Source organism: Rhinatrema bivittatum, chromosome 8 (genome assembly GCF_901001135.1).
Source record: "Rhinatrema bivittatum chromosome 8, aRhiBiv1.1, whole genome shotgun sequence".
Taxonomy (NCBI): domain Eukaryota; kingdom Metazoa; phylum Chordata; class Amphibia; order Gymnophiona; family Rhinatrematidae; genus Rhinatrema; species Rhinatrema bivittatum.
Genome location: NC_042622.1, coordinates 271,115,527 through 271,136,630, shown reverse-complemented (window position 1 = coordinate 271,136,630; position 21,104 = coordinate 271,115,527). Strand labels below are relative to the sequence as shown.

General features: G+C 46.3%; 2 protein-coding genes across 11 annotated transcripts in view; one reads left to right on the top strand and one right to left on the bottom strand.

Moving 5' to 3' along the window:
* The window catches only part of LOC115097644 (disintegrin and metalloproteinase domain-containing protein 10-like), a 204,191-nt gene extending 200,493 nt beyond the window's left edge, over positions 1-3,698 (bottom strand). Inside the window, exon 1 of the mRNA XM_029613575.1 lies at positions 3,489-3,698. Within this exon, the coding sequence (XP_029469435.1) occupies positions 3,489-3,698 (210 nt within the window). The remainder of the gene's footprint in view (positions 1-3,488) is intronic.
* An 8,679-nt stretch (positions 3,699-12,377) lies between these two features.
* The window catches only part of LOC115096379 (scaffold attachment factor B2-like), a 184,515-nt gene continuing 175,788 nt past the window's right edge, over positions 12,378-21,104 (top strand). For 7 of the 10 annotated variants that reach the window (XR_003858057.1, XR_003858056.1, XM_029610889.1 and 4 more), the window contains exon 1: positions 13,330-13,749. Coding sequence is in view for 6 of the 10 variants with exons in the window: in XM_029610889.1 (XP_029466749.1) it covers positions 13,561-13,749 (189 nt within the window). In the remaining 4 variants the exon portion in view is untranslated. Of the gene's footprint in view, positions 12,428-13,329; positions 13,750-21,104 lie in introns of those variants that run through there. The other 3 variants (XM_029610892.1, XM_029610891.1, XM_029610890.1) reach the window with 2 other exon arrangements.

Genomic DNA, 21,104 nt, shown 5'->3' with positions numbered 1-21,104 from the left:
GACCTTCTCTTCCAGGACGATGGCCTCCTAATTCATCCGATCCTCTCCTCCCTCCATCTGACTGCGTGGAGATTGAGCGGGCGTTATTAACAGAACAAGGAGTTTCTCGCACGGTGCAAACCATTCTTCTGGAGTCTAGGAAGCCGTCCACAAGAAAATGTTACTCTTTCAAATGGAAATGCTACTCCACTTGGTGTACCGAAAGGAGTATTTCACCCACAGACTGTTCACCAGCATCCTTACTAGATTATCTGCAGTCTCTCTATGAGTCTGGGTTAGCAACCTCTTCGATCCGAGTGCATCTCAGTGCAATCGCGGCATATCATAGGCCAATCAATAACCACTCAGTGGCAGAACACCCGTTACTATCTAGGTTCCTTAAAAGTCTTCTGCATTTACGACCACCGGTTTCTAAACCACCGGTACCATGGAATCTTAATGTGCTTCTCGAACAACTCATACTACCTCTGTTCGAACCCATGGAATCTGCGCACATGAAGTATCTCACCTGGAAGGTAGTGTTTTTGGTAGCCATAACCTCAGCACGCCGAGTCAGTGAGTTACAAGCACTAGTTCACTACGAACCGTATTTACAGTTTCATCATGACAAAGTCGTCCTGCGGACTCACCCATCGTTCCTTCCAAAGGTAGTTTCCACATTTCATCTCAATCAAACTATAGACTTACCTATATTTTTCCCAAAACCTCACTCAAATGATAGGGAGCGCTTGTTACACACCTTGGATTGTAAAAGAGCGCTAGCATACTATAAAAGAAGAACACATTCTCCAAACAGGACATCACAACTATTCGTATCGTTTAACCCGAATTGCCAGTAGCAAAGCATACAATATCCAGTTGGATCGTACAATGCATCCAGTTTTGCTATTCCAAGAAAGGAAGTACACTCCCTTCGCGGCCCAACGCCCATCAACTAAGGACTATGGCAACATCGGTGGCGCATCAGCATAACGTTCAACCAGTGGATATATGTAAAGCAGCCACTTGGTCTTCGCTACATACCTTCACATCCCACTACTGCATAGATAAACAATCAGCAGGGGATGCAATTCTGGGACAAACCATTCTGCATACCGTCTCTAAGTGATCCACGACTACCACACCTATGCACGCTAAAGAAAGTTAGGACAGCGTGTGCTGGAGCTTGGGACTCCCATACAGCATGGCTAATTCAGCCCTGCTATCGACGGGAAAAAGCAAGTTTGCTTACCGTAAACAGTGTTTCCGTAGATAGCAGGATGAATTAGCCATGCTGACCCACCCGCCTCCCTGGCAGTCGTGACTTCCCCGCTACGCTCATGCTTAACTACAGACTGAGGAGAACCGTTGACTACTGCGCGGGAACCCACGCGCAGCCGCAGAGGATCAAAAAGATCTACACTCTGCTACAAAGCTCCGCCTCCCGGGCCCTGATTGACAGTTCCCATACAGCATGGCTAATTCATCCTGCTATCTACGGAAACACCGTTTACAGTAAGCAAACTTGCTTTTACCTCCTGTTTTCTTAGCAGTGGAAGCTGGAGTTTCAGTGCTGGGAACTCTAGTTGGGATTTTATGCATAGAAAACATGCTTTGCACACAAAAAGCATGTTTTCCATGCATAAAATTTTTTTTTTAAGTTGCATATGTACTTAAGCATATGCAACACTATATTTTATCCTGTTACCAGATTCTATCAAGTTCAATGTTATTTACTTACTTATTTACTTATTAACCTGCTTTTTAGTTATTAACTGGTTAACCATATTATATACTTTTTCTCAAATTAACTATTTTATGTTTATTTATGTTTATTTATGTTTTATTATGTTTTCTCAAATTAACTATGTTCAATGTAAACCGCTAAATGTTCAATGTAAACCACTAAATGTTCAATGTAAACCGCTAAATGAAGCGATAGTTACGGTTCCTTAGCGATAGTTATGGTTCCTTGTAAACCGGGGTGATATGTATACTATACAGGAACCCCGGTATATAAATTCTTTAAATAAATAAATAAATAAATAAATAAATAAATAAATAAAATATGATTTATGTATACAAAACATACTTTCTACACTGAAAACATTTTTTGGGCACATAAATCATATTTTATGCACAGAAGACATGGTTTTGTATGCACAAATTATTTTCCATGCATAAAATAAGATTTGTGGAAATCACGATTTGTGCATATAATGTTGTGAACCCCGGCCGCGGTCCCCCTCACTTACCAGGCGGTCACCAGTCTCCGACGCTCCCCGTGGTCCTGGCGGCTAGGCCGCACCGAGCCTCCACCTCGGCGTTCTCCCTACGAAGGAGACGACGCCGACTGCCACTTGGGCTCTGCCCCCCCAGGTGCGCGCACGCGGCCCATCTCCACCTTTAAAGTGGCCACGGCAGGAAACCTTGGCCTGGCCCCCAGCGATGTCATCACAGCTTGGGGCTATTTTTTTTTTTTAAATTGTATTTTTATTTGCATATTAAACAATTATAATAATCTTTCTTGCATTAGGTTTACAGAAATAAGTAATAGCATATACATAACTTTTATTACACATAATTATAGGCAACATGGGGGAGAGACAATAAGAAAGTGAAGCAGTTATTCCATTCAGAAAAATACAAAGAAAATACTGGACCCACTACTATTATATACCAATTATCAAAGGTATTATGATGTCATTCCCAAAAGCCCCTTTAGTTGTTCCGGGTTTGTAAACACATATTTTTCATTCATATACTTCACCATGCACCTGCATGGGTACTTTAGGATAAAACTACCCCCCTTTGACAACAAATCCTGCCTAAGAGCTATACATTTTCTCCTTCGCAGTTGCGTGTTTCTTGCAAGGTCAGGATATAGCCATATTTTTTGTCCATAAAATGTGGACAATCTAGATCGGAAGAAAAATCTCATTACGGTATCTCTTTCAGAAATGAAAGCAAAAGTTATCAAGAGTGTCTCTCTCTTTTTCACTTCTAATTCCATAGAGCTTTGTAAAATTTCAGAAATATTCAATGATACTTGATCTGTGGGATTCTGTTCTTCCAAATTTTCTTGCTTTTTCATAAGATCTTTTTTGATCCAATATAATACGCCTTAACAATTACTGGAGTGGAGAACAAGTTGATGGTATTTTCAGGATGAGAGTCATATATTCTTTAAAAAGTTCATCTGGGGAGAGTTCATCCAACACGGGAAAGTTGAGCACTCTCGTATTCTCTAAATTTTCAAAATTTTTCAACATTTCTCCTTCTGACTGAATTTGATGCTGTTGAATCTTCTCTACTTTGTTCAAACGTTCATCCACACTTAAAATTTTCCTTTCCTGTTCTCTCAAATTAACAGTGTTAACTTTTAAAGACCTATTTGTCTCAACCACAGCTTCCGTTAAAGTTGTTATGGATGCTTCTAGTTTCACTATTACATTCCATATAGTGTCCAGTGTTATTATCGCAGGTTTGATAATTATATTTTTACTGACCTTGGGCTTTGCTCTCTGGTCTTGCTGGATATTCCGGCCCAAGTCCACAGTACTCGGTGTGCTGGCTTCGAAGGGAACTTTAAGAGCATTTCCAGCCTGTCCTTGCATTTGGGCTGCCGGTTTTCCCTGCTGTTCCACTCCCTTCTCTGCATGGAGCTCCAGCCCCTTCTCCGCCTTCCACTGAACGTCTGGCTCATTTACAGCTCCCATGTGTTCCTCCGATACTTCCCCTAGAAGTGGGCTTAAATATTTAAGCCCACTCCTTGCTCCTTTGCCTTGCCAACAGGTCATCTCTTGTGAGTAACTAGTTGCTGTTCCTGTGTGTTCCTGATCCTGCTTGTTCCTGTTCCTGCTCCCGCTCCTGTGATCCCGCTCCTGCTTCTGCTCCAGCCTCTGCTTGATTCTTCGGTTTGGTTCCTGGATTCTCCTGTCTGCTGCCCGTCCTGATCTTGGTGTGTTCCTCGACTCTGCTAGTCTGCTGCCTGCCCTGAACTCTGGCCTACTTCTTCGTTTTCACTTCCGCTGTCCGCCTCGACCCCTGGACCGTCTCCGTCTCTTCTAGTCTTCAGCCTGCCACGACCCGTACTGCTCTTTGGATTTTCTCCGCCAGGAGACCTTTGATTAAGTCCTGCCGGCCCCGGCACCCAAGGGCTCAACCTGCGGGGAACGAGGGTTGGTATAGGTGAAGGTCCTGTCAGGTCTACTGGCCCTGTTCTGCCTCCCGGCCTCGAGTACCGCTGTGAGGCCTTCTTCCAGTGGATCTTCCATGCTCGAGCCGGCTCAAGGGTCCATGTTCCCAACATATAAACCATGGTTTTCTGTGCATAAACTTGTTTTTCTTTGTGGATATTTTCTAGTTTGTGTGCATTTTTTTAAACTCCTGATGCATTAGTAAAAAGTCATTGGATAGGTGGCGATGTCCTTTCGAGGATTACAAACTGGCTAAAAGGTAGGAAACAGAGAGTAGGATTAAATGGACAATTTTCTCAGTGGAAGGGAGTGGGCAGTGGAGTGCCTCAGGGATATGTACTTGGACCGGTGCTTTTCAATATATTTATAAATGATCTGGAAAGAAATATGACGAGTGAGGTAATCAAATTTGCAGATGATACAAAATTGTTCAGAATAGTTAAATCACACGCAGATTGTGATAAATTGCAGGAAGACCTTGTGAGACTGGAAAATTGGGCATCCAAATGGCAGAAGAAATTTAATGTGGATAAGTGCAAGGTGATACATATAGGGAAAAATAACCCATGCTATAGTTACACAATGTTAGTGTCTATATAAGGAGCTACCACCCAAGAAAGAGATCTAGGTGTCATAGTGGATAACACATTGAAATCGTCGGTTCAGTGTGCTGTAGCAGTCAAAAAAGCAAACAATGTTGGGAATTATTAGAAAGGGAATGGTGTATAAAACAGAAAATGTCATAATGCCTCTATATCGCTTCATGGTAAGACCACACCTTGAATACTGTGTACAATTCTGGTCGCCACATCTCAAAAAAGATATAATTGCGATGGAGAAGGTACAGAGAAGGGCTACCAAAATGATAAAGGGGATGGAACAGCTCCCCTATGAGGAAAGACTAAAGAGGTTAGGACTTTTCAGCTTGGAGAAGAGACGGCCGAGGGGGGATATGATAGAGTTGTTTAAAATCATGAGAGGTCTAGAACGGGTAAATGTGAATCGGTTATTTACTCTTTCGGGTAATAGAAAGACTAGAGGGCATTCCATGAAGTTAGCATGTGGCACATTTAAAACTAATTGGAGAAAGTTCTTCACTCAACGCACAATTAAACTCTGGAATTTGTTGCCAGAGGATGTGGTTAGTGTAGTTAGTGTTGCTGTGTTTAAAAAGGGATTGGATAAGTTCTTGGAGGAGAAGTCCATTACCTGCTATTAATTGAGTTGACTTAGAAAATAGCCACTGCTATTACCAGCAACAGTAACATGGAATAGACTTAGTTTTTGGGTACTTGCCAGGCTCTTATGGCCTGGATTGGCCACTGTTGGAAACAGGATGCTGGGCTTGATGGATCCTTAGTCTGATCCAGTATGGCATGTTCTTATGTTCTTATTATCTTACCGCATTGGGAGTTGAAAAAAAAGTTAGCTTATGTGTTAGGAAACTGTGTGTTGAATTTAACACATCAACTGTTTGTAACAGAGGATAAAGTAACTTACTCAGTATCACAAGGTGCATCAGTGAGATTTGAATCTAGGCTTGAAACTGTGTGCTTAATTTAACCATTAGCCCCTAATAAGTTTGCAAAGGAGGCTAAAATGACTTACTCAATATCACCAGGAGCATCAGAGGGATTTGAAGCCAGACTTCCTTGGTTCCTAGTCTCTTGTTTTAACCACTAGGTTACCATTGCACTCCTAAATTGGTTCAGATTTAGGAATAGACAACATAGGCAAATGTCTCCGGGTCCAAATTTTAATAGGTACCGGAGTGCTGCCCTCTCCCATGCCTCTGTCCAGACCTGTATCTGAGCTGTGGTACTCCTCCATTCAACCTCCTATAATAGTAGCAACACTTTAAAAAGGAAATGTAGTGTGGCATCTGTGGACCCTTGGGCCGAGGCAGGATTGGTCAAAACTACAGGAAGGAGCATGACTCTGAAGCCTTGGAATTACACTGAGCAAATATAAAAAAACAAAAAATAGATGTTCACTTAAAACTGACCTATGATTATAAATAAGGCTGAGTCATATAGCGACACTGGTCTTACAATGAAGCCTATTATGAATGGTCAACTGCATAACTAAAGCGTCTTTCAGTAACTGCTGGCACTTTTGGCAACCGGGGAAGTCCTCCCATGGAGTGGGAGCGCTGAACACCACCTTCCTCCCGCTTGCATGGCCGCCGCCACCGCAATGTCCCCAGTCCCAACGCGCCGTGTGCATGTGCCTGATCCTGCCCTACTTCAAGGGCCAGTGGCGGGAAACGGCGGCCTAGTGCCTATCGATGACATCACCACCCCAGTCCTGCTTCAAGCTGGCTCTAGCTTCCAGCCTTGATGAAGCTCCAGTTGGGCCTCTGCTTCCACCAGCTGCGCCTGCTGACAGTGGGGACCTGTGGGGCTCTTCCCCACAGGTAGCACCAACTCCCCCTCAGCCCAAGGGTCCACCTTCACAACAGATTGCCAAGGCCATGGACCCGGTGGATGCTTCCACCCTTCAGGCCATTCGAGGCCTGGCCCAGAAGATTCAGCAGCAGCAATGCTTTCTCGAAGCTCGAGCGGCCTTGACTCCTCAGTCTCCATGGGAGCACCGACACCTCCTACACTGGCTCCTGCTGCTCCTGTGGCCTCTCCTTGCTCCATCATACCGTTACCAGCTCCTCCCCGCTATTCTGGGGAACCTCAACTATGCCGGGGATTCATCAACCCATGCAATATGCATTTTTGTCTCCAGTCAGCGCTGTTTCCGGATGACTCCATGAAGACTACCTACATTGTCTCCCTTTTGGACGGCAGCCTCTCCCTTGTGGGAGCGTTCTGACCCCAATTTTTGGACCTTAAATGTTTTTGGTGGTCTTTAAGACCATATTTGATGACCCAGGTCACCAGGCAGGCTCCAGTTTGGATCTCCTCTACATCCAAAAGGCCATTCGCTCCCTCTCAGACTATACCATCGAATTCCGCACCCTAGCTATGGAACTTCACTGGGGAGAGGACTGCCTTTGTGCCTCTTTCTGGATGGATTGTCAACCCGTATTAAGAATGAACTGGCAGCTCGCGAGTTCCCTGACTCACTGGACTTGTGTAGAGAGGTGAGAGGACCGCACCGTGGGGCTGCTGCGGGCGGCAAGCATAACAGGCCTCTATGTTTCCTGACAGTTCCAATGTTCCAGTCCACGTATACCTGCATTCACTCCACTCTTGCCTGCACCGAGATCCAGTCTGTTCCTGCTGTTCCAGTTCACGCTTACTTGCGCTCATATCTTGTCCGTTCCAGCTTTCCAATTCCACATATACCTGCATTAATTCTATTCTTACCTGCACCCAGATCCATTCTGTTCCTGCTGTTCAGGCTACGCTTAACCGGAACTCAGGTCCTGTCTGTTCCAGAGTTCCAGTTCCACATATACCTGCATTAACTCCACTCATATCTACACCCAGATCCAATCTGCTTCTATTCCAGTCCACGCTTATCTGCACTCAGATCCTGTCTGTTCCAGTATTCCAGTTCCATTAATATCTGCATTCACTCCACTCTTACCAGCGCTCTGTTCCAGTTTGCTCCTGTGGTTACCTGCACCTCACTCCAGAGCTCAATTCCAGCCTCACCGGACCTCTCACACTTAGCCTCCAGCCTTGCCACGCTACGCCACTTCAGAAGGTGGTGTCTATATCACTCCCCACTACAGCTGCCCTCCACAACACTTGGGCAGCACTTCGGGAGCAACAAGGGCCTGGCTGGGGAAGTGAGTGCGGAGGTCCTCGGGAGTAGCCCAAGGACTGCCAAACTTAATATGCAGTGCGAGACCTCTAGCCTTGCATTGCACTCTTGCGGCTTCTTGCACGGGTTTCAGTAGTAACAGGAAGCCCTTGTGGGTGGAGGGGGCAGGGCACCACAGGGTGTTGACAGCTCCAACAGGAGGCCCTGCACTAAATTTCCTTTTTAACGTGTTGCTGCTACTGCAGGAGTAGAGGAGTGCTGTGGCTCAGAGGAGAGGAAATAGGGGTAATCTGGGATCCTTCCCCCCTCTCTCCTTCACATCCCCCCATACGTCTGTGTAAACGCTTTGCTGAAGTGGGAGACTGGTGTTAACAACCAGCCCCCTCTGCTGTCTGTAGGTGCCAAATATTTAAATCCAGCCATAATTGGTCATCTTGAAAATTGGAATCTTCGTAGGTTGTGATACAAAAAATGTTGCAATGCATAAGCTTTCGAGACAGTATAAGTTCCTTCTTCACCTGCATAGAGATTCTGTATAGTCACTATAACTTCAAGGGATGAGTAAAATCTCTGCGGGAAAGGGGCAAATATCTCCTAATCTAACCCTAATATATTTACTTACAGCAAAGAAATCAGGTTGCGGATCAAATCTGGGGAGTTTAACCATTTACTTAGATCAAGAAATTTGCAGAACAAAAGCTTTGAAGGCTGTGATACGTTTGCTTCCTTTTTTTGTGTGTTTTAAATATCTTTCTGTTGAACAATAAAAAAACCCACAAGAGAAAGCCAAGATGTACTACATGAGCTTCCTAGACTTGTGGGCCACCACAGAAACTGCATTATGTGCCCACAACTCCAATCTGTCATGGTCAGAAATTCTGTTCAGCAAAAAGTACCATCAACCATGCAAATATCTTCAAAAAGAACCGAATTCTGTTTCAAGCAGAAGACAGTCCATTTGGTTGTTCTTTGCAGCAGAGCAGTGCCAGTGAAGTCCATGGGAGTTCTTTTTGAAGCTCCCAATTGTTCTTCCTCACGTCCTTCACTTTTCTGTTCCTTCTGTACCTGATTCCATCATCGTTATGTCTGTATTTTCCATCACTCTTTCCATATTATCATTACCCTGACTGTAATCTCCCAGCTTATCATATCCTTCTTCATTTTCCTTTGTCACTCATATCGTCCCCATTTTATTATATCCTATTTATCCCCTTTTCTCATCTTTCCCACTTTCTTTCAAAATGTGACCTCAACAGGCTTCTCCTTCCTACTCTCGTCTTAATTCCTTCCATATCTTTTTTTACTTTGCTTCATGTATTTGCTCCCTTCTAATGCACGTTTGCTTTCACAGACACGACTGGCCTTCTATCGCTACCCAACTCCCCTGTATTCCCACTTCCCATACATATTTTGGGTTCCTCACAATCTCCTCTATACTATAAAAAGCCTCTGTGCCTACACACCCCTTCCCTTCCCTCTCCTCCACCTCCGTTCCATCAGTCATTCTTCCTCTGCTTCTGTTCACACTTGTTTTTCCTTTTGTTACTGAACTCTTAAAAATCAAATGTAGTCCCTTCTCATGTTGTTGGTCCCAAAGTCCACATACACTGGACTCACAAAGACAATATATACAGCACAAGTATTTCCACATCCATACCAAGGATGACATTTTTAAAATTATAATAATATAATTATGTAAGCTATTCTGTTAGAAAGGTAAAGAAATGTGGAAATTGCAAAGAGAAGAGGAAGAATAAATATCTCAGCTGCCCCACTCCCTTCAGGAGGTGGTAGGTGCCATTAAGTACCCTCTGGAGGATAATTTAAACAAACCTGGTCCTCCTCTGTGCTCCAGACTAATAAGGAAGCGTTGCTACACTAAGGCACTAGGTCCCATACACTATCTATCGAAACACCATAGAGCCAGCAATGTCCTGGAGATTCATTAATACAACTAACTACAACTAAATAGGAGTGGAGGAGAGCCTAGTAGTGGTTACAACAGCTGTCTATGAACCAGGAAGTTCAAATCCCACTGCTGCTCCTTGTGAGCTTGGGCAAGTCTCTGTACCCCTTATTACCTCATGTACACACTAGATTGAAAGCCTTACAGTACTTGAATGCAGTCCACTTTGAAGTATAAAAGAGCAGAATATAAATAATAATGTAGTTTATTTATATGCAGCTTTTGTGACAGAACAGCCACTTCCAAATAGATTACATTCAGGCACGTAGATATTTCCCCATCCCCAGAGGGTTTACAATCTAAGAGGGTCATTTACCAAGCCGTGGTATTTTCCCCAGAGAAGGAAAATATCCAGGGTTTACTAAATTGCAGTACTCATTACTGCAGCTTAGTAAAGCCCGTGGTATTTTCGTTGGGTTAGTTATCCACACAAATTCCATATAATGGAGGCCCCCACAGCCTAGGGCTGCCATTTTGTTAAAGGGCCTGAGTGGCCCAAAGCCCTCATCCTACAGTGTACAAAACCTTTGGTGGTCTTGTAAGAACCCTCAGTCCCATCCCCTTACCACCTCTAGCGGTGTGGGTTAGGATGGGGGAGGGGGAATATGGACAAAGGAGTAGGATTGGAAAGGGATGGGATGGGAAGAGCTTGCATGACACATTTAAAAACTTAAAAAATCATTTCTGGTACTGGAGCTGCCTCTAGAAGCAATACCAAGAAGATTTTTGTACACTCTGGGATGGGGAGGCTTTGGGCTGCTTGTGCCTTTTAACACTCTGCTCCTAGGGAAAGTTAACTACAACTCCAGAGTTATAGTTCATTTTCTTGAAAATAACACGGCTTGCGATTTTTTCAGGCAAGCCATTTATTTTTTTTACTTAGATTGTCATATTCTGCTTTTTGGCACTTCAAAGTGTATATCAAAATGGATTTCATTCCAGTACTATAGATATTTCCCTATCCCCACAGGGCTTAAATCTAACTTTGTACCTGAAGCAATGAAGGGTAAAGTGACTTGCCCAAGGTCACAAGGAGCAACAGTGGAATCTGAACCCAAGCTTCCCTGGCTTGTAGCCTGCTGCTATAACCACTAGGCTACTCCTCCACTCCAAGCCATCTATTTTATTACCATGAAATTGCCTAGTAGTGCTTTGCATGTAGCTCATTACCATTTTGGCATTTTTTTTTTGGGGGGGGGGGGGATAATGCATTTAAACTACACTGCATTATTACTATTGCAAGGCATTTACCATGCAGTAAATGACAAATATAGCTTGGTAAATGACTCCCTAAATTTGTACCTGAGGTAGTGGAGGGTAAAGTGACTAGTAGCTATCAACAGATTTTTTTGTTAGGTCATCCCAGAGTTGACCAGAGGTGTGAGTTGGGGGTGTCCTCTACAAAGATCCAGCTTTTCCTCTCAATGTTTGAAGCCAGTCGTTGCTCCTTTAAGGTCCTCAGCATCCCCTCAGATTCCTTTAAAACTGCAAGGATTGGAGGACAGGCGTCAGAACGGCATTTTTATGTGCCAGTGACTAGTGACATCCCTACCTTCCATAGCCCCTTCCCAGGACCTCTCCCTCCTACCCTACTGTGACCATGGCTCTCCTCAGTGGACTGGTTTTAGGCCTAGCGACCGGCAGAGATAGTTCACCGCTGCTGCTGCAGCAGGAGTAGGAAAAATAAGCGCAGAGCCCTAAGCTTTCTCTTGACAAGCCCCATCCCTCACATAGGTTTTTAGGTTGTCTTGGTACCAGGAAGCTGAGACCAGCGCTGCAGGGGGCTGTGAGCACAGCCAGTATATAGGTCCCTGCTGATTTTTCTCCGCCCTTTGCTGCTGCCTGAAGATGTCTGCCAGCCTCTGCTCTGGAGTTAGCAAGCGGCCAGGCCTCTTTTTTTTGCATGGGCAGAATTCTCGCCATTCCAGTTGACTAAAATTAACAGAGCATTTTAGGGGGGGAAAAAAAACTGTCAGCCTGCCCGAGTTCACAAAAAAAAATGTAGCCGTGCGAACTCCTAAGTTAGCATATGTAGCTATTCCGGTGTCCTGTTGTTGGTCTACTGAAGTTTTAGCTCTTGCCTGAGGTAGCTGATAGTATGAAAGCGCGCCGCACAGGGAAATTGTGAAAAGGTGCACTTCGCGCCCATCTGACGGTTGCCTCCAGAGAGGGCAATGCAGCTAATTCCGCGCACCGCATCTTAACCAAGAAAATGTTTTGGACGGCGGAAGATTAGGCTTCCTAATCCTGCCAGCCACCGAGAAGCAACAGCTACCGGGGGGGGACGGGGACACACACACACACGTGAATAGCAGCAACTTCACGGGTAACAAAGCGAGCATTGGAATTTGGGCCGAGAAAGTTTCAAAAATGGCTTTCCAATGGCGAGGCCGAGAAGAGCCAGGGTGATGTCACAGGGGGTGGGGCTTGCGAGGGGTGGAAGAGCAAAGGGGTGGGGCTTAGCGGAGGCTTCTCTTTTAAAAGCAGCGCCTTTTTTTTTTTTCTTTTTTTTTTTTTGGAGCTCAGTCCCTTCACAAGAGTTGCAGGTGCAGCATTGAAGGTACAGGCGAGGAAAGGAGAGACAGCCGTAAAAAAAAACAAAACCAAAAACCAAACCAAGTAAACATTCCTTCGATGTCCTTGCTCCGTTGGAACTAAAAGGTGGATGGTTGGGGGGGGGACAAAGGGAAGGGGGAATAGAAGCTTAGAAGTTGTGTGAGAGAAATGCGGGATAAATAGAGAAACAAGGGAAGTGCAGGGAGGAAAAGGACGTGAGGAAAAGCAATGAAGTGTGTGAGGGGAAAAGTTGAGACGTAGAATACGAGGAAAGGGAGAAGCAGAAAATGAGACGGGGCTCATGTACTAAAAATGTTATTTCCCACTGTGTGACAGAGAAATGCTTAATGCATAGCCCATAAACGAAAACAAACAAACCTATATATATATATATATATAGATATCTATATATCTATATAAAAAACCCTTTGTAACCTGAACTCCAGAAAGCAGCACTTGGCAATAACGACTACATGCACTTAAGCATTTTTCGCCACAGAGGGGGCGGGGAAAGCCTCGTGAACCGAGTAGCAACTCGCTTTTCAGAGTGGCTTCTGCTCCTTTTTATCGGTGGTAACGCTTTCTGAGTTTCATCTGCCTTGTTTCATTCCCCGTTCAGCCTCCCCTTCCCTCCTCTACGCATTCAAATAGTGGGTGGTACAACTTTCTTTTGCCTACCCTCAGGGCCCCCCTCCAACTCTTGTCAGCTGCAAAATGGCGGGGCCCGCGCACTGCGGCAGAGCATTCCCGCCCTCTCCATTCTTTTAACTGGACTTTCGCCGAACCTCGCGAGAAAAACGATACGGGGGGAGGGGAGGGGAGGGCTCTAGGTCTCCCGCCACAAACAGACGCAAGCGCGGTAGTACGTGCTGCTCGGCGCTTGCGCAGATTGTTGCTTATTTTGCTCGAGCGCCATTTTGTCTTGGTGGCGTCGCGTGCGGCTCGGCAGCGGGGTGAGTCTTACGGTCGCCGGCGAGGAGCGGGTTCTGAGGGCACAGTTGCACGCACTAGGAAGCGGAGTAACGAGGCCTGTTCGTTTTGTTTTTTTCTGGGGTGCGAGGAAGCGCTAGTAGAGAGCTTTTTTTTTTTTTTTTTTTTTTGTTCGGTAGTCCTTAGTTTGCGAGGGTGAGGGAAGCCATGTCGGAGAGCCAGGGCGCGGCGGAGCAGGGGCCTGGGGCCGAATCGGTGGGCCCGGCGCAGGCGGACGGCAGCCCCGAGACGCGTAAACTGTGTGATCTGCGGGTGATAGACTTAAGAGCCGAGCTGAAGAAAAGGGGAGCGGACAGCAGCGGTAACAAGAGCGCCTTGATGGAGCGGCTTCGGAAGGTGAGGCCATCTGTACGCCATTATTCCCTTTACATAAGAACTGCCCCCACCCCAAGGGTGAGGCACGCCAGCCTTTAAGATTGCTGAAACGTTATTAAAGGTAAACTAATGTCTTGATGGAGCGGCGGGCAGTGAAACGATCTCGATATCCTTACTGTTAAACCAATATACGGGCGTTGGGTCTGCACCACGTGGGTCGGGTCCCTCGTGCTTTATTTTTGCTTCCTTTTCCTTACTGTATAATACCAACAGTACCTGTAGAGACCTGATAACGAGCCACGCTGATTATTCACACATTTTTTTTTTTACTGAAAGATGCTGTGCATTCTGGCCGGGAAGTCCTTTGTAAATACTTTGCAAATTCCTTTATATCGGCCTGCTCTGTGGTGCACTCCCACTAGGCCTTCCATACCCTGTAGCTAGATGAAAACTGCTCCTGTTGCAGCAACGATTGTTGAGGACTTAAAGAAGGAATAAAACTTTGGTTGCAACACATGATGGCCTATGGTTATTTGCTTTGAGTTAAACGTCACTTATGCTTTTAATTTGTCATTTTCTCTTGGGGGGGGGGATTTTGTGCAAAACAAATGCAAAATTCTGAGTACACACTGATATTGATTATTAATGCATATGATCAAACCTCTTTCAATGGAAAAGAAGCTGTAAATTCATATGATATTCTAAGAACGTAGAGTTGGGAACAATCTTGAAGTACTTCAAGGAAAGGGTTGTGGATACATAGAATGCCCTCCCTGGAAAAAGTGGTGAACATAGGAAGAATGATAAAACTGGCATGGGATAAATGCACTGGATCCCTAGGGGCTAGAGGACGGAAATGAAGAAGTGGGGTAACCCATGGTAACTTTGTTATATTATTTCACTATGGGAGTAACCTGCACGAACTCCTCTTGCTGGACAGAGTGAATGGACCATTTAGGTCTTTCTCTGTTTACTATGCCCCCAAAGTGTAGTCCATCTGATACAGCAATGTATTTTTACCACAAGGCCAAAACCTTGGAGCAGGGCAGCTTAGAGACAACACAAAGTAATCTTCAGAAATACAGGTCATATCTAGAAAATTGTAATAAAAGCAAACATTTAAATGCTTGATTAAAAAAAAATCACCTTCCACATAGAATATGTTGGCAGATAAGGGCCATTTGGCTCACCTTGCCTGTGTGTTTGACTACCTACTATTCTGTTGCAGATCTTAATTACTCATCCTCCCCAGATTCCTTTATCTGGCTATGAATTGAATTGTACCACTGTTCTAGCAATGCCTCCTTCACCTCGAAGACTGTGCCAGGTGTCTACCAGCCTCTGTGTGTGTGTGTGTATATATATATATATATATAAATTTTTTTTTCTCTTGGGGGGAATTCTGCGCACAAAAAAGTAAAATTCTGCAAACTTTCAGGCTGATACAGTACAATGCGCTCTGGTGGAGCGCACTGTTAACAGGCATTTGGACGCGCGTTTTTGATGTGCTAGCTTTACCCCTTATTCAGCAAGGGGTAATAGAGCATCTAAAATGTGCGTCCAACCCCCCCGACTAATAGCGCCCGCAACATTCAAATGCATGTTGATTTCTCTTAGTCATTCCCGCGCGATACAGTAAGTAAAATGTTCAGCCAAGCCACACATTTTACTTTAAGAAATTAGCGCCTACCCAGAGGTAGGTGTTAATTTCTGCGTGCACCCTCTGACTTAATATCATGGCGATAGAGGTCCCAAAAGTTAAAAAAAAAAAAAAAGTTAAAAATAAAAAAAATTTAAAATGGACCCTCGGGTTGAAAACCGGATGCTCAATTTTGCAGGCGTCCGGTTTCCGAACCTGTGGCTGTCAGCGGGTTTGAGAACAGACGCCAGCAAAATTGAGCGATGGCTGTCAAACTCGCTAACAGCGGCCTCTTTTTACTGGGGCCCTAATTTAAATAATTTAACTCGCCTGCTCTCCTGCGATTTTTATTATCGGCCCGTTTATATTGCTCAAAATAACATAATTTGTACGAGTCTTTAGGTAATATTTTTCTGTATTACTTAAAGATGCAAAATTTTAAGTATTTTGAGCAGAATTTCCCTAGAAATTCACTGTCCCTTCCACTCATGCTCTCTACTCCCCTGGCCACTTTGCCCCCTCAGGCCCCAGCTCCTCCACCTGCCAGTATCTCTCCCCTCCACCTCTAGGCTCAACTCCTTCCATTCTATTGCCAGACCCAGAGTTTGACCCTGTTCTCAGTACTGCCCCTCACACAGTTTTCATCTGCATCCATTTTCATTACTGGCAGAGTTTCCTGGCATCAGTCTTCATAAGTTGGTGGTCTGCCAAGGTATTTTTTTTTTTTATTGAAGTAGTACTGAAAAGCAGTTTTTTCTGCTTTTCAGAGAGAGGGAGCATATATAAGGAGACTGTGAAGGAGTGTGTATGAAAAAGGGTTGTGTGTATGTGAGGCTGCTAGTCTGTGTGAAGGGTGCATGAGAGAGACATAGGGGCTGATGCAATAAAGGTAAGCTCACACACGGGTTAAGTAGGCACTAACCCACCCCTTAATGCAATAGGGGGATTAGTGCCTATTTAATGCATATCTGAGGAGAGAATGGCATGCCAGGGTCTCCTCTGCTATTTTCGGGGGGGGGGGGGGATTCTGCGCAGTAGTAACTGCTTCCTTTTAGTACCTTATTGAAGCTTGCTAGATATGTGAATGTTCATCATATTACTTGTTTATCTTTTTTCCTAGGTTTTTTTTTCTTTTTAGAGTATATTTTGAGTTCTTTCGGTTTCTCTATTGACTTATAAATGGGGACCTTCATTTTCGATTTTTGTTTTATTAAAACAATTTTCCATTGAATTTTTATGTTGAAATTCCCAGGTAAAATAAAAGCTGAAGACTAAGGTCCCTACTTATAGTGGAATCCATGCACCATTTTGGTGACTCTCCTTTAGACTTTCTCTTACTTATTAATGTACCTTTTAAATGGGTCTCCCAGATTTTGTCTAAAATATTGTTCCCTGTAGGTACCTAGATCAGGCCAGACTCCTGGGTTTTTCCTTCCTTCCAGCAGATGGAGAAATTTTCACAGCCACTGGCACATAACCAGGTGTAGCACCTACAGTTCTTTATTTCTGTCTCAAGCAGATGGAGGTGCAACTGCAGTTCTGAACCTTAAAAAAAAGTTTTCAGGCAGATTTGTTTCTTCGGTAGGAGTTCCTCTCCCCAGAGGTTTCCAGGTCCTCATGGGAACATCCTTCCTGGTTAGAGAAGGATGAGCAGAGGTTGGGGACCCCCAACTTGCTCTAGGACCAGATTGCAGGTGAAAGCTGGTGGTCCAGTTCCCTCAACTCTTGAAGCTCTGGGGAGAAGCCTTGGCCATTCCTCTGATAAGACTGCTCTTTTGCTATTTTCCTTTACTTTATAAAGTTTAGCTAAAAAAAAAAAAGTTAAGGAAATTAGAGCAACCAGGGCAGTGATGGGCCTTTCTCTGGTCTCCCTGGTGCCAGTGGTGCAGGGAGACAGCTTTAGGAGATATTTATTTTTTCTCTCTGGTTCTCCCCATGGTCGCTTGTTCTCCCGCTTAGGTGTTTGCTTCGCGGAGTTAGCTATGCTGAAGGAAGTTCGTCGCTTTGAGTGTGGAGAGAGCTTCATCTCTCTCCCATCCTGGCTGCTGTTCCTGGTGCCTCCCTAGAGGGGAGGGCACATCGGGAGGGGCTCCAGTGGTGTGGTCTTTGCAGTGCTGTCTGGGGGGCTGAAAGTTGTGCTGCATGAGGCAGTTGATCAGCGGGAACAGCATCCAGTTTACAGACCTTCAGGGCCCAAACCCAGCATGCAGCGGGGGGAGGGATGTCCTGATGTCCTGCCCAAGCTTTCACTGGCCAAGCTCAATCCCGATGGGGCAATTTGAGGACTCGGATCCTCTGGCAGAGGATGCGGGAAGCTTTATTCCTTTTTCTCTGGAGTTTGTGTAAATGCACAAAGCATTTCTGGCTCACAAGGCTGCGGGCCAGCTCTCTCGTAAGCACAAGGCAGCAGGTCCACTGCCCAAGAAAAGGCCTAAGGTGTCCGGGGCTTCAGGTGCCGTAAAGATTCGTAGAGTCTGTGGCAAATCCGTGGTAGGGGCCACCGGCAATGCTTCCTCAGGATTCTGAGAGGGGGTTGTCCCCAGGAGCTGGCTCTCCAGACACTGATGTGGATCAGCAGGGTCCAGGAACTGGCCTGGCATTGGAAGGTGATGATCCCAAGGTGATTTGCCTATTTCAGGAGGAGCTGGGTCCCTTGATTCCACATGTTCTGGTGGAGCTAAGCATAGCTGTCCCTCAGGGGGATCCTGGCCAGGAGGAAGTGGGACTCAGTTATGGTGGGCTTACGTGGTCGTAGTTCAGTGAAGCAGTTGGTGGTCAGGGAGTGGGATACTCCGGAGACTGGCTTTAAGGTGAGCAGGGCTATGGACAAGCTATATCCCTTGCTCAAGGACACACTGGAGCTCTTGTAGGTTCCGAAGGTGGATGCCGCCGTCTCAGCGGTCACGAAGACGACTACCATTCCAGTTACGGGGGTTGCGGCCCTGAAGGATGTGCAAGATTGGGGACACGGACACCTCGGATGAGGATAAAGACTCCTTGGAGGAAGGGGAAATCCCACCAGGAACGGAACCTTACCGAACCATGAGGTGGTTCTTCGCCAAAGATTAACTTTCAGACCTCGTGGCGAACAGCTTGAAAGAGCTCGCTGCCACAGGGGGAACCTAAGACGAACCCCTTCCTAGAGGGACTCAGTCAGGTCTCCCGCCGTTCCCCTTTGCTGCAAGCTGTCCAACAGCTGATTGTCCTGGAATGGGAAGCTCCGGAGGCCACTTCAAAGGGGGGGGCGGATCCTGGCAGCCATGTACCCCTTAGACCCTGCTGCCAAAGATATCCTGACATTTCCCAAAGTGGATGCCATGGTCTGTGCGGTCTCAAAGCGCACTACCATCCCAGTCAAGGGAGGAGCAGCACTCAAGGATGCTCAGGACAGACGTCTGGAATCATCCTCAAACAGTCATTCGTTTCAGCTATGTCACTACAGATCGCAGCTTGCTGTGCCAAGGTGACGCGTGCCTGCTTGTCAAACCAGGAACGCCACTACACCCATCGAAGCACTAGAATCAGCAGTATCATTCCTCACGGATGCGACCTCCGACCTGGTGCACACCGTAGCCAGAGGCGTTTCATCCATTGTGGCAGCCAGAAGACAACTCTGGCTCCAAAGCTGGTCAGCCGACGCAACGTCCAAGATGAGGCTCAAGAGAATGCCTTTTAAGGGAACCCTCCTGTTCGGAAGCGAACTGGAGAAGTTAGCTAACAAATGGGGCGAATCCCCAGTACCATGGCTACCGGAGGGCAAGAACAAGAGAAGCCAGCGCCCCTCCCCCCCTGAACATTTAAGGGCAGGGGATCAGTGTTTCAAATTGTAGAGAAGTACATATCAAGCATCTTGCCCCGCAGGCAGGAGCCATCCTTTCGGAACAAACACAACAAAAGGGGAACCGGCGCTGGTCCAGGCCCCAGCCGCACCCCGCAATGAAGATCAGCTGACCCATCCACAGGAAGAAGCCATAGGGGGCAGGCTTGCCCTATTCTACCAAAGATGGGTCGAGAGAACTTCAGATAAGTGGGTGCTAACCATCATTCGAGAGGGATATTATCTGGACTTTCACAACATTCCTCTGGATAAGTTTGTGAAATCTCCCTGCCACACCCTTTCAAGAGGACGGCAGTAGACTCCACACTGACCAAATTGCTCGACTTAAAGGCCATAACGCCAGTGCCCATGCAACAACAAAATACTGGGCACTATTCCATCTATTTTATTGTTCCCAAGAAAGAGGGTACGTTCAGGCCCATCCTGGACCTCAAGGCCATCAACCGCCACCTGAAGGTCCCTTGCATCCGTATGGAAACCCTACGCTTGCTCATAAGAGCGATACAGCTGGGAGAATTCCTTACATCCCTGGATCTGTCAGAAGCCTACCTGCACATCCTGGTTCATCACGAGCACCAGCTTTTTCTGCGCTTTGCGATCCTGGATCACCACTACCGGTTCCGGCTCTACCCTTCGGGCTAGCCACAGCATCTCGAACGTTCAGCAAAATCATGGTTGTAGTGGCGGCGAGACTAAGGAAAGAAGGAATCCTCGAACACCCATATCTGGACGATTGGCTGATCAGGGTAAAATCCCCAGAGGAAAGCCAGCAGGTGACCAGAGTCAAAACTACTGGAGAACCTCGGGTGGGCGGTCAACACAAACAAGAGCTGTCTGTTGCCCTCCCAATCTCTAGAATACCTGGGAGTCCGGTTCGACACAAGACAAGGTCATTCGGACTCCTACAAGGAGAACAAAACTGATAAACCAATTGCGAAACCTGTTAAGCAGCCTTCGCCCCAAGTGTGGGACTACCTTCAAGTCCTCTGCCTTGTGTCATTTACGCTGGAAGTGATCCCACGGGCAAGAGTTCACATGCTGCCCCTACAGTGTTCCCTACTGTCACGATGGAATCAGATGTCCTAGAACTACTCCATTTGCCTCCAGTTCCCAGAGAAAGTTCAAACCTAGCTACAATGGTGGCTACAAGAAAACCGCCTGAGCAAGGGAGTAAGGCTATCCCCGCCGACCTGGATCTTGCTCACCATGGATGCGAGCCTATGAGGGTGGGGAGCCTACTGCCAGGAACTGACCGCCCAGGGGCAATGGTACTAGGAAGAGTCTGGATGGAACACCAACCGATTGGAAGCATGGGCAGTCAGACTAGCCTGCCTACAGTTCAGGCACAGACTATGGGGCGAATCGATCAGTCATGTCGGTCAACACCACAACAGTGGCCTACATCAACTGCCAGGGAGGAACCAGAAGCCAACAGGTGTCCCTGGAAATAGACCCCCTAATGGTGTGGGTGGAATCCAACCTACAAGAGATCCCAGCTGACCACATCGTGGGAAAAGATAATGTCACTGCAGATTACCTCAGCAGAGAAAGTCTAGACCCAGGGGAATGGAGGCTGTTGACCACAGCCTTCCAGTTGATAGTAAACCGCTGGGGAACACCAGCCAATGACCTCCTGGCAACCCGGTGCAATGCCAAAGTTCTTAACTTTTTCAGTCGCAGACGGGAACCACAATTCCAAGGGATCAATGCCCTCGTCCGGACCTGGCCATAGGAAATCCTGCTATATGTCTTCCCTCGGTGGCCGCTACTGGGCGGGATTATCCACACCATAGGGAACCAGTACTTCTAGTGACCCTGGACTGGCCAAGAAGGCTGTGGTATATGGACATGCGAAGACTGACAAGGAGCCCTCTCCCTCTACCTTCACACAGGGATCTG